This window comes from Anabrus simplex, chromosome 4 (assembly GCF_040414725.1).
Source record: "Anabrus simplex isolate iqAnaSimp1 chromosome 4, ASM4041472v1, whole genome shotgun sequence".
Classification (NCBI taxonomy): Eukaryota; Metazoa; Arthropoda; class Insecta; order Orthoptera; family Tettigoniidae; genus Anabrus; species Anabrus simplex.
The window spans coordinates 201,055,696-201,070,076 of record NC_090268.1 but is presented as its reverse complement, the minus strand read 5'-3'; the positions used below and the strand labels follow the sequence as shown (position 1 = coordinate 201,070,076).

The following is a 14,381-nucleotide window of genomic DNA, read 5'->3' as shown; positions in this document are numbered from 1 at the left end:
ATGGAATAGGAAAGGGCTAGGAGTGGGAAGGAAATGGCCGTGGCCTTAATTAAGGTACAGCCCCAGCATTTTTGCCTGGTGTGAAGATGGGATACCATGGCAAGACATCTTCAGGACTGCCGACAATGGGGTTCAAACCCACTATCTCCCGAATACAAGCTCACAGCTGCGCAACCCTAACCAACTCGCCAACTTGGTTGAAGATGGTTTACTGACAATTTTCCGGGATGTCAATTGCGCACTCCAGCCAAAGTACTATGCAATCAAATAAGTGAGAATTGTAATGTGCAGTGTGTTCTTTTCATCATATAATTGTTCCACCAAGCCAGCACCGTCGATGTGCAGGTGAAAATTGCGAATCAGGTGTAAGAGCAGAATGTGTAAAATGCAAGGTTGGTGTGTGTGCTCCCGTTTTTCAAAATACTGCACTGAACCATAGGTTAGTGCTGAAAAAGCTTCAAAGACATCAGTTACGTTGGAAAGATATTTTCCCGTTAATTTATTATAGTCTCCTGTCTGATTATTGTCAATAATAGTCTATAATAAATAGAATAGCATAGAATTAAGTCTTGGTGCTGACTTATAACAATACAATGACCCAACACTCTCAAATGCTATAATAATTTATATTATTATTTCTGTATTTCCACTAGGGACGTGCAGTATCACATGGTATCAGGCTTTTCCAGGGTACATACCCAACAGATTACGAGGAAACAAACTTTTCCTGGATTTTCTTCTACTAATGACCTCATATATAAAGAAATATTCAGAATGTGAGAAAAATAAAAACTCCATCCTTCCCAGATTAAAATGTTCTGAATCTTTTCAATAAGCTTCTTGTATAAATATTTTTATTAGAACCGTTTTCCTTACTACATAGAGTAATTAATCCAAAAATTTGCGCCAGATTTCGTATATCAGTTGTTGCAGTCCAGCAGATAAAAACAGGAATGGTTTTATCTTTATCAAGAGCAGGAGATGTCCCCTGCAATAGACTTATATTTAGTGCCTGCTTGTAGTTAACACTGAGTGTATGCAAGTAATAATAGAACAGTAATTTAGTCAGAATTTTGTAGTGTGGAACCAAACCACTGTTGTTCTAAAAGTTGACTCATAACTGGGTATCTATTAATCTAGGTGAATATAGTATTAGTACAGAGACTATTATTTGGTATTATAGGAATGATATGTCATCTGACTGGAATGGTTGCATGTGTTTATGTGCTATGGCTATAGAGCCAAGCTCTGCATTCAGGAGACAAGTGGTTCAAACCACACTATTGGCTGTCTTAGGAATGGTTTCCTGTGGTTTCCCATTTTCACTTCAAGGACAGGTCTTATTCATAGGCCACAACCAACTCCTTTCACCTCCTTACCCAATTTCATTCACCATCATTCATTTCACCTTCATTAGCTCCTAAACCGACACTGGCACCTGGAAGGGTATCTGGCCATAACAGCCATGCCATTTAATTTCATCTCACCTCATCCTTGATCCCATATCAGTAAAATGGATTAAGGGGTAGACATGTGGGTATGTGGGAAACTGGGAGTGAAATTTCTAGATCCTAATGGGTGGGTAGGAGATAGGGATCAGCGCTCAGATGGCCTTCATTTAAACCGCAGTGGTACGTATAAGTTAGGAAATTTGTTTGGAAGGGTAATAGGGAGGTACATTCAGGGAAACGGGATGGCCTAGGGAGCGGTGAAAAGGGAACAGGGAACTGGAAATCAAGTAGGGATGACATAAAATTGTTAGTGTTGAACTGTAGAAGTATTGTAAAGAAAGGAATAGAATTAAGTAATTTAATAGATATATATTTACCAGATATTGTAATAGGAGTTGAATCATGGCTGAGAAATGATATAACGGATGCAGAAATTTTCTCACCGCACTGGAGTGTGTATCGTAGAGATAGGATAGGAATGGTGGGAGGGGGAGTGTTCATTCTGGTGAAAGAAGAATTTGTAAGCTACGAAAAAGTTAAAGATGAGACACATGAAATTCTAGGTGTAAGGCTCATTTCTAAAGATAATAGGCAACTTGATATATTTGGAGTCTACAGATCGGGAAAGGGTAGCACTGACGCGGATTCAGAATTATTTGATAGGATAGTCAGCTATGTGGGAAACGACATGGAAAGAAATGTGATTGTAGCGGGAGATCTGAATTTGCCAGATGTCAATTGGGAAGGAAATGCGAACGACAGGAAGCATGACCAAAAAATGGCAAAAAGTTAATATGGGAAGGACAGCTGATTCAGAAAGTGATGGAACCAACCAGAGGGAAAAATATCCTGGATGTGGTGCTGATAAAACCAGATGAGCTCTATAGGGAAACTGAAGTAATAGATGGTATTAGTGATCACGAAGCTGTTTTTTTGGTAGTTAAAAATAAATGCGATAGAAAGGAAGGTCTTAAAAGTAGGACTATTAGGCAGTACCATATGGCTGATAAAACAGGCATGAGGCAGTTTCTAAAAAGTAACTATGATCGGTGGAAAACGGTAAATAAAAATGTAAACAGACTCTGGGATGGGTTTAGAAATTGTTGAGGAATGCGAAAACAGGTTTGTACCTTTAAGGGTGGTAAGGAATGGTAAAGACCCACCTTATTATAAGAGAGAAATAAAGAGACTAAGAAGGAGATGCAGACTGGAAAGAAATAGAGTTAGAAATGGCTGTGGAAGTAAGGAGAAATTGAAGGAACTTACTAGAAAATTGAATCTAGCAAAGAAGGCAGCTAAGGATAACATGATGGCAAGCATAATTGGCGGTCATACAAATTTTAGTGAAAAATGGAAGGGTATGTATAGGTATTTTAAGGTAGAAACAGGTTCCAAGAAGGATATTCCAGGAATAATTAATGAACAGGGGGAGTGTGTATGTGAGGATCTTCAAAAGGCAGAAGTATTCAGTCAGCAGTATGTAAAGATTGTTGGTTACAAGGATAATGTCGAGATAGAGGAGGAGACTAAGGCCAAAGGTAATAAAATTTACATATGATAACAATGACATTTACAATAAGATACAAAAGGTGAAAACTAGAAAAGCGGCTGGAATTGATCAGATTTCTGGGGATATACTAAAGACAATGGGTTGGGATATAGTACCATATCTGAAGTACTTATATGATTATTGTTTAGTCGGAGGAGCTACACCAGATGAATGGAGAGTTGCTATTGTAGCCCCTGTGTATAAAGGAAAGGGTGATAGATATAAAGCTAAAAATTACAGGCCAGTAAGTTTGACATGCATTGTATGTAAGCTTTGGGAAGGCATTCTTTCTGATTAGACATGTTTGTGAAATTAATAACTGGTTCGATAGAAGGCAGTTCGGTTTTAGGAAAGGTTATTCCACTGAAGCTCAACTTGTAGGATTCCAGCAAGATATAGCAGATATCTTGGATTCTGGAGGTCAAATGGACTGTATCGCGATTGACCTGTCTAAAGCATTTGATAGGGTGGATCATGGGAGACTACTGGCAAAAATGAGTGCAATTGGACTAGACAAAAGAGTGACCGAATGGGTTGCTATATTTCTAGAAAATAGATCTCAGAGAATTAGAGTATGTGAAGGTTTATCTGACCCTGTAATAATTAAGAGGGGAATTCCTCAAGGCAGTATTAACGGACCTTTATGTTTTCTTATATGTAAATGATATGAGTAAAGGAGTGGAATCGGAGGTAAGGCTTTTTGCGGATGATGTTATTCTCTATAGAGTGATAAATAAGTTACAAGATTGTGAGCAACTGCAATGTGACCTCGAAAATGTTGTGAGATGGACAGCAGGCAATGGTATGTTGATAAACAGAGTTAAAAGTCAGGTTGTGAGTTTCACAAATAGGAAAAGTCCTCTCAGTTTTAATTACTGCATTGATGGGGTGAAAGTTCCTTTTGGGGATCATTGTAAGTATCTAGGTGTTAATATATAAGGAAAGATCTTCATTGGGGTAATCACATAAATGGGATTGTAAATAAAGGGTACAGATCTCTGCACATGGTTATGAGGGTGTTTAGGGGTTGTAGTAAGGATGTAAAGGAGAGGGCATATAAGTCTCTGGTAAGACCCCAACTAGACAATGGTTCCAGTGTATGGGACCCTCACCAGGATTACCTGATTCAAGAACTGGAAAAAATCCAAAGAAAAGCAGCTCGATTTGTTCTGGGTGATTTCCGACAAAAGAGTAGCGTTACAAAAATGTTGCAAAGTTTGGGTTGGGAAGAATTGAGAGAAAGAAGAAGAGCTGCTCGATTAAGTGGTATGTAATACCAATATAAATGGTCCGTTATTGGACATTATAAATTTTCCAGCTAACTCATTCTTGGTTGCCAGCGTTTCGCCCTCGTGTGCTAGGGTGGGCTCATCAGTTGGTACCTAGCACACCTACCAATACGCTGGCTAGTGCATACCGTGGAGGCCACTGCGTAGGCTAACTGGAGCCACCGGCAGTGCCAATGCACTAAGAGACTTTGTCTCATCACTAAAAATTGATGCCTGCTTGGCCATCAGATGATACAGATGTTGATTCCCATAGGGAATCTGAAATATTTGTCCTGAATGAGTAAATTTATATTGGTATTATAAATTATATTGGTATTATTCAGATTCCCTATGGGAATCAACATCTGTATCATCTGATGGCCAAGCAGGCATCAATTTTTAGTGATGAGACAAAGTCTCTTAGTGCATTGGCACTGCCGGTGGCTCCAGTTAGCCTACACAGTGGCCTCCACGGTATGCACTAGCCAGCGTATTGGTAGGTGTGCTAGGTACCAACTGATGAGCCCACCCTAGCACACGAGGGCGGAACGCTGGCAACCAAGAATGAGTTAGCTGGAAAATTTAGAATGTCCAATAACGGACCATTTATATTGGTATTATAAATTTACTCATTCAGGACAAATATTTCAGATTCCCTATGGGAATCAACATCTATATCATCTGATGGCCAAGCAGGCATCAATTTTTAGTGATGAGAAAGTCTCTTAGTGTATTGGCACTGCCGGTGGCTCCAGTTATCCTACACAGTGGCCTCCACGGTATGCACTAGCCAGCGTATTGGTAGGTGTGCTAGGTACCAACTGATGAGCCCACCCTAGCACACGAGGGCGAAACGCTGGCAACCAAGAATGAGTTAGCTGGAAAATTTATAATGTCCAATAACGGACCATTTATATTGGTATTATAAATTTACTCATTCAGGACAAATATTTCAGATTCCCTATCGGAATCAACGTCTATATCATAAGTGGTATGTTCCGAGCTGTCAGCGGAGAGATGGCGTGGAATGACATTAGTAGACGAATAAGTTTGAGTGGCGTTTATAAAAGTAGGAAAGATCACAATATGAAGATAAAGTTGGAATTCAAGAGGACAAACTGGGGCAAATATTCATTTATAGGAAGGGGAGTTAGGGATTGGAATAACTTACCAAGGGAGACATTCAATAAATTTCCAATTTCTTTGAAATCATTTAGGAAAAGGCTAGGAAAGCAACAGATAGGGAATCTGCCACCTGGGCGACTGCCCTAAATGCAAATCAGTATTCATTCATTCATTCATTCATTCATTCATTCATATGTCTGTTTCTGTTTTGCTTACTGACTTAACCCGCGAGTGGTCGCTAGCTGAATTGTAACATGTGTGGTCACACGTGACACTTTCTCTCACATTAAACTTCATTTAAAATAAGTATATCTTCCACAATTTTGCGGGACGTAAGAGTGAAATGAATGACTGGAATGAGACGCAAAGTCTGTGGTATACATTTTAGATTAAAAACATGAAATGATTAGCCGTATATTACAGAAACAATTATATTACCATTTAATGGAAATTAGTCGTTAGTTCCGTCACATGTCAGTATATAACATTGAACAGAAGTGCCAGGCTGAATGGCTCAGATGGTTACGGTGCTGGCTCTCTGAGCCCAAGTTGGCAGGTTTGATCCCGGCTCAGTCCGGTGGTATTTTAAGGTGTTCAGATATGTCAGCTGTAGATTTACTGGAATGTAAAAACTCATGTGGGACAAAATTTTGGCATCTCAGCATCTGCGATAAATATAAAAAGTAGTTATTGATACATAAAACCAATAGCATTGTTATTATTATACAACTTTCTGACAGTCGCAATACAAATGTAAGACTAGAGCACAATAGGTCTTCTCTCTAAAATTTGGGTTAGCTGGAGTTAGTAAGAGCACTTATTACCCAGCATTCTTCCTCGACTCATAATTTTTGAAAATTCATTTATGAGTAACTGAAAATGGAGAAGTTTCATGCGCAACTTAAGCCAAATAGTAACGCCTAAAATTTCCCTCTCGACTTCAACGTAACACCAATGTGACTGGGCGCACAATGAGAAAACCTCTCACACAGGGCGCACGAACTGTTACGAATTTTTGTTCTGACCCTTCAAATGTGAATTGCCTTACTCATGACACTTATAAACTCAGCTAGAAGAGGGAACAGTCACTTCCCTTGCATCACTGAGAAGTAAACTCACAATACAAAATAATGTGAGAGAAAATCTCGTATAGCGACCACTCGCGGGTTAACAGTATGAATGTGTAATTTTGAAGGGTAAAACAGACCCTAGTGAGAATTTATAAGAAGTTGGGTTTGGGTGGGAAGCAGAAACACAACATGGAGTCCTACATACTACTGGTGGGGACAGAGTAAGTACTATGATGTCATTACTCGGTTAAACTGTGTACAACTTTATAGCAGTAAATTTAAACTTTATACTGACCTTCTAAGCTACAGTTTACATTTTTAAAGAAGATTATAAATTATTATCAGTGGTACTATGCTCCGTACTTTCTATTATTGGTTATTTGCGCAATTTTCATAATGTAATATAAATTTAAAACATAACACACAGCATACTTAGAAATCTGCGCTTAATATGAGGCATATCAAGTAGACATAAATAAAGAAATAAATATACAAATGAATAAATAAATAAAATAAATATTAATGCATATGGATGAACATACCGTATTCCATAATGTTATAATTGACGAAACGAAATGTAGTTCTTTGAAATGTGCCTAAACTCATATAATGTCAAATATTTCATTGATAACTATGTGGTAAGGAGTTAAATGACAAATCTGTGAAGATAACATCAGTAAAGGAAATAAGTATAGAAACTGAACTCAATTCATCTTGCGACAAGCATTAAAATCAGACACAACACGTTGTACACAGACAGTATGGGAGTACTGTTAGTGTTCTACCATCTACTGGTAAAGTTCCCCAGGATTATTTTAACTGTAAGCTATGATTTTCATAATGATATGTACTGAAAGAATTAGAATTACAGTAGAAGAAAGGGTTCCACCTATTCGATATACTTTAGTAGAGCTGAGAAACAATTCAGGGATAACAGGCCCAGATAAGTATTTTCTGAGTCGACAACTTAATGTCCGAATAAGTTGAAACATGAAAAGCAGAGCTGTCATTTCCAGAGATTCACTTAAAGTGTACTTAAAACATCTCGCTGAAGTCCCTCCTTCAAACATAATAAATTACAATGAAACTAATTCTACTGAAGATCCAGGTAAAGTGAAAGTCATTGTTAAGCATGGTAAGCATGTGTGGTGTTAAGCATACCGAGAGATTCTGCAGGATCACTGCTGCCACCATACACTGTGTACAAGGCCACACATTTATCTGACTTGGACCGAAGGCTAGGAGTGAGTGCTGCTCGTGATGATAGTTGCTTAGTAAACATACAATGGGGGAAATAAAGAGTTGGTAAAGGATAACCTTTAAGTCATGAATACAGTGTAAGAAAGCCAGTAATCAAAAGTGATCTCTGAGAACAATTTTCTACAGAAATTAATTAATCAACCAATCAATCAATCTGCAATGTCAATACACTAATTTGACCATTATCTCAGAGATGCAATCGATTACGATGATCCACTTAAATGGTGGTATAGAAACTGCACCTTTTCTCCCAAACTTCCAACAATTGCATGAAGAACATTTTGTTATTCCTGCATCTCATGCAGCACGTGAGAGGAATCTTATCAGATGAAGAAGTTCTCTTGACCCAGAGAGATTCTATGATATTTTGTTGATACGTGAAAGCCGCATGTTGTTGGTTCAAACCCCACCATCATCTGTCCTGAGAATGGTTTTCTGTGGTAAGCCATTTTCACTTCCAAGTAAATGCCGGGACAGTTCCTATTCATAGGCCACAGCAGATTCCTTCCAGCTCCTTACCCAATTTCTTTCACCATAGTTCATTTTATCTCCATTAACTCAACTGAGGGTGGTGTCAGGAAGGGTATCCAGTTGTAAAAATCATGCCACAAATTAATCTCATATTATTGCCGACACCGTATCAAGAAACGGGACTAAGGGGTAGACAAAACATAATAGTCGCGTGTAACCAATTATTTTCGCAGACAAATTTAAAATTTTTTTATTTCATACAAAGACATCATTTAATGAGGGAATTACATTTAAGTTTGAAGCAATGAGAAAAATACATCTAATTTTCATTAACAGAATAACAAATGTAAATTAATACAAAATAAAATAACAATAGAATACATAACACAACGAACATAAATTGTTGCGTAATTTCTGTAGTCCATTTTGGCCAATACACAAATGTTGATTAAAAACGCTTAAATATTTTCTTTAGTGTAAAATCTATACAGAACAAGTATGACAATCGTAAATTGCCACAAATTTTTATTCATTTTTCTTGCTCTCATTTATTGTTCCTAAATTATTTTGCTTTTTGAACTAAAAGAAAACTATTTTGCATTTATTTTATATAACTGTTATAAATAATTTGATAATTTAAGTTCGGTCTAGTGTAGAACAACAAAGATACGTACCATATGTCATATTTAAAATATTACAATGGCAAGCAAATTTATATTTAAGAAATTGAAGTAAATAAACAGAAGGAACACAATTTACTATATTAATTGTTCGGAGTTATAATTAGTGTTTTTTTTTTTCTTCAGAAGATATTTAAAATGATAGTTATATTCAATGTTGTTTACAAGATCAAAATATCCTACTTAATTTTCATTGATACAGTGTTTGCAATACAAATTATGGCTTGTAGTGCCGGGAGTGTCCGAGGACATGTACGGCTGACCTGGTACGGGTCTTTCTATTTAACGACTATAGGCACCCTGCGCGTCTGGATGTAGCATGATTATGATGATGATGATGACGTAGGGAGAGGGTGAAACCCAGTATTGGCATGTAGCCTAATCCTGTGGAATAATACCAAGAGGTCTGCTCAAAGCTTTACGTCCCCATCCAACGGACGAATCCCCATCAACAGCATCATATGCCTTCACACCTTACAAGCACTGCAGAGAGGTTTGGAATTTAATCCAGGCTTTTGGCACGCAATCTAGTGGCTAGAAATTGTATACCATCACCTCTCCTACCTCTACGGCCAACATTCTGACAGTTAACATTTTTCGACCAACGGGACTCGAACCGGCTAACCACAGTGTCGGAGCATATAGACTTCAAAACCTTAATGATCAGGGCTACCATGTGGGCCTGTAATATATCATATTGAGCATAAAAATATAAGAAATAAAAGGGCAAAAAGAGAACAAATGTAAATGTTATGGCAGTATTTTGTCACTTTATAATAAAATTCAAACGATTGCGTGTTCCGGTGATTGTCCTTCTCTCGAGCATAATTTACTTGTCAGCAGGGTTTCATTACAAGCGCTACGGCTCAGATAGAAACTTGAGTCCACGACCTTCAAAAGAATATGAGTGAGCGAAAAACATACATTGCCGTGCTCTACCATGGAAGTAATGATGAGGAATTATGTTAATATATACCTAATGTTTATTTCTCAATCATAATCACCTGACATACTTGGGTATTTTACCATTAAAATATTTGAAAAGTACAAATAATGAAGTATTCATATTGTTTTCCTTACCAGAACACAAAAGAAAATACATCAGTGACCATAAAAAAGCTTACAGTATAATAAAAATGTCTTGCACATGTCCCATATTCTTACAATAAACACTTCAGGAACAATATGAATGGACTGTCAAGGACAATCTTTTAGATTTTCTTTAAGATCTGATAACTTATGCCTCAGAAATACCAAAAGTGAATAAAACTTTGAAGTTGAGAGGGCTTTGCTCAAAAGTGAAGTTAAGCCAGTTTGCTCTAATATGACAAGAAAAAACTTCTTGTCAAACTGAACTGTGGTTCCATCTTCTTCAAAGTTTAATAATCTTAACAAAGAAGAACAGCTCAAAACTCAAGTATTAGGCCCACAATATTAATAAATAATTATACAAAAATGTGTAGCTTTCAAAAAACTGAGTTATGACTAGGCTGTGTTAGTACATTCCATGCCATACCACAGGCACATTACAGGGTAAACATGCTCATGCATGTAGTGACTCAATCACCTTGGTGAGATCTTGGCACCATCCATACCACTATTGGCTTTATAGCCACATTTCTGGATCTTTTTCCCAAGTCGCTGGATCCACAGCTGCTGGTCATCCATACTCTGAGCCAAAATTAACAACTCCTTGGCTGAATTAGGATCATAATGTAATTTACAAGGAGCAATGGCCTCCTCCTTGCGCTCCAAGTGCTCTTTGTGAACTTTGATGCGGCATCCTATCGGGAAGAAAAACATATAACTTTTAAAAAATCCTCAGATATTCAAAATACCTTCAAATTACACTATGTTAGATTATAATGGGGGAAATGATGGTTAAAAATAAATAATTTTACAAAACTGCACACAAAAAATCTCAGCTTTCTGCATAGTTAATCATATTCAATATGTTTTTCATGACAAGACATTTGTAACTTCACAAAAATCAGAAACAGAGAGGATCGATTCTTAACTAAACATGCTAAAATATATCAGCTAATCTGATCAACAAATATTAAAACTACAATTCACACTACTGGTAGATCGAAGTTTTAGTGTACAATGCTTCCTACAAATCTGAACCAAGAGAATTGTGGATTTCATAAATTAGCTGCTTAGTTTATTTTTCAAAAGAGGATAATTTTTATTCTTCAATAACTTCAAAGATACATTTAATAAGTGACTATCACAATAAAGAAATGCCATTCAGGAAAAAAAGAAACTGTTTAAATATGAGCCTGTAATTTTTAAGAAAATGTAACTTAATATGTTGTTAATGGAATTACATAAATATTTAGCATAAAAGGAGATGGTTCTCCCTCTTCCTGGCCTTTTCCCAATTAATTGGGGACAGCAACTGCAGTGGATTTGGCCCAGTTTTATGGTCACATGCCTTTTCTAATGCTGATGCTCATATGAAGGAATGTTTTCGTTATTGTTTCTGTGGTGATTAGTACTGTGATATGCTGTGTGTACATGAAGGAGAAATGTATTAAGATGAACACAAGCACCCAGTCCCCAAGTTAGAGGAGTTAATAATACGGAGTTAATATCTCTGATCCACGCGGAAATCGAACCCGAGGCCCTCCGAGCCAAAAACCAGTATGTTGACCATTCAGTCAAGGAGCCAGACACAAAGGAGATTGTTACCCAGCAGCAATTCCCCTGGATACAATAATCCCGTCTCTACCTACACCGTGCCAATGGCCGTAGCCGTGTTGAAACACCGGATCCCGTGAGATCTACGAAGTTAAGCAACGTTGGGCGTGGTCAGGAGTTGGATGGGTTGCCACTCACTGTTGGTGGGGGTAAGGGAATGGAGGAGTGGAAAGGAACTGGCCACCTACCGCACGTAAACTCCGGCTTAGGAACATCTCTGCGGAGGTTCGGACCTGCCTTCGGGCAGAATAACCCTTACCTTACCTACCTACACCAAGTAATATGAATTTATTTCTGAATAGCTGCAGTACCTATCATTGATGGGACAATCACTTAACATGTGCATGATATTTTTGCCCACCCTGAGCATGTCACTCCCAGTGATTGGCTTGTGATGTACTCTCTTCCTTGCCCTTTATGGCATTTTACAGTTTTACAATTTTTGCATTACTATTGATCTTGATTTGATCTCTTCCTTCCAGTATGAAAGAAAGCCAAGTATCAAGTTAACACATTGCGGATGGGAGACTAGTTTACTCGTCTTCGCAACACCCTACGTTTGGTGATATCTGTCAAAACTTCTGAAACTAGCCGGTGGACAAGGTTAGAATCTCACACTAGAATCTCAGTGTTGAAGCTTTTTTAAATTCCATACTAGCTTTGCTTTACGTTCTTCGTCTGTTTTATGATTCATTTGCTAAGTTTTCCAACCACATGTTTACATCGTTCAAGGAGCCATGTGGTGGGTAAGATGGCACTTCCCAGACTGAAGACGTGCTTGGACGCAGACAAGATTTTTAATGAATTTTTTTGCTAGTTGCTTTACGTGACACTGGCACAGATAGGTCTTATGGCGACGATGGGACAGGAAAGGCCTAGGAATGGGAACGAAGCGGCCGTGGCCTTAAGGTATTAAGGGCCTTAAGGTGTGAAAATGGGAAACCATGGAAAACCATTTTCAGGGCTGCCAATAGTGGGGTACCAACTCACTATCTCCCGGATGCGAGCTCACAGCTGCGCGCTCCTAACTGCACGGCCAACTCGCTCGGTTTTTAATGAATTATATGTGGATAAGTATTCGGATTGCCCCAATGATGTTGACGATCGTGAGTTCGATATTAAAAGCTCTTCTGACAAAAGTGTCTCGGGTGATAATGATGTATGCCCTCCAGAACAACGTGAAATAGTGGTGGTCGAGAACGAGGCTGAAAGTGATGCGAGTGTAAATGGAAGTGATTGTCTATTTCTTCTGATGAATGGGTAGAAAAATGGCATAACGGTAAGACTTTATAAACCTCAGAACATTGACAAGGTAGTAGGGCTTATTTTTTGTGATGATTTCTTTGAACTTGTTGCCGAACAGACAAACTTGTATCACCAGCAAACTGCTTCATCACACAAAATATCCCCTAGGAGCTTGAAGTGGACTGATGTAACTAGTAGTGAGATGAGAAAATTTTTTGCTTTGTTTATATTGATGGGACAGGTAAAAAAGTCATGTTGGAAAGACTACTGGTCTACTGATCCCCACACTGAAACCCCGATATATTCCAAAACAATGAGCAGAAATAGATTTGAGCAGATTCTCACATTCCTTCAGAGAGGTCATAGCTGCACAGCCTACCACACCAGAAAACATTATTAGACTCTTAACAAAGGTCTCCAGTAAATTTCACCATAATCGGTACAAGGTTAGTGAAGCTACACTCATTTGTTTATGTGCATGCGCTGTAGCCTTAAGTTACACAGAAAATGGCTGGGGACGGGGGTTGAGCAGTGTGATGAGCACCCGGTCTGCAATGTGTTAATATTTAAAAAATACTGACAGGTGTACAAAGCTTTAAAACTTTGCCAGAATGATTTCCATAGCAACTCTCTTTTAGTCTATAGAGTTAGTAACTGGCTCTTGAACTTGAAATTTCACATGAGTGCCACTGATATTGCCCCATTTTTCACATTATTGGGAGAAGGTATAGAACAAAACTTCGCCATGAGCTGTTTTCGTGTAAAATCAACTGAAAGAGACATAATGAATGAGTTTTCTGCTTTAAGCCCCTTCTGAAGCACCCTCACCTGGTTACATTTCTTGGACAACTTATATCTAAGATCCTACACAACCTTATTCAAAATAGAAATACCAAGTTTCAATTTATTTTTATTTATTTCATGCTGCTGACATAGACAAACATTAAAATGTACTTGACATAGGTCATGACAATGACATCTGTATTCTTACCAGAATACAGTAATTACCGACTGGAATATCGCAGTTAAAAGCAGTGCTATCATATGAAGCGCTCGAAATGAAAAACAGCACATTCTCACTTTTCACGAATAGTGTTATGCTGGTGTTCTAACAGTGCCAAGCTCCAGAGCTGGAATGACTCTCCCACAGACAGTGGTGAACACTGCTCTGCTGTTTTCCATTAAGTGTGTACACTCCTCATTCTATCAGCGCCTTAGGGGGCTGTCACACAGACTCGATCGAACGACTGCGATCAACCGACTAAGAAAACAAACCTACAGAGGGCAGTGGCATCAGTCACACAGCATCGATCGTCAGCGATCAACTACAAGCGATGAAGATCGACTGGTTTGTGAAAACAAACGTGTCCGTTTTTCAGTCGCAGTCGTTCGATAATGGCGGACGCAACATAGTGATCTGTTGATGAAATCGAAACATTAATTTGCTTTGTGTATGAAAACAAAGTGGTGTATAATCCTAGACCCTGGATATAGTAATAGGGAGACCGTGAATTTTGTATGGCATTCTATAGCGTCGAGAATTGGGACAAAAACTGGTA

General features: G+C 38.2%; 1 protein-coding gene across 1 annotated transcript in view; it reads right to left on the bottom strand.

Moving 5' to 3' along the window:
- The window catches only part of Rok (Rho kinase), a 387,800-nt gene that overhangs the window by 47,545 nt on the left and 325,874 nt on the right, over positions 1-14,381 (bottom strand). The window contains exon 27 of the mRNA XM_068227374.1: positions 10,442-10,658. Within this exon, the coding sequence (XP_068083475.1) occupies positions 10,442-10,658 (217 nt within the window). The remainder of the gene's footprint in view (positions 1-10,441; positions 10,659-14,381) is intronic.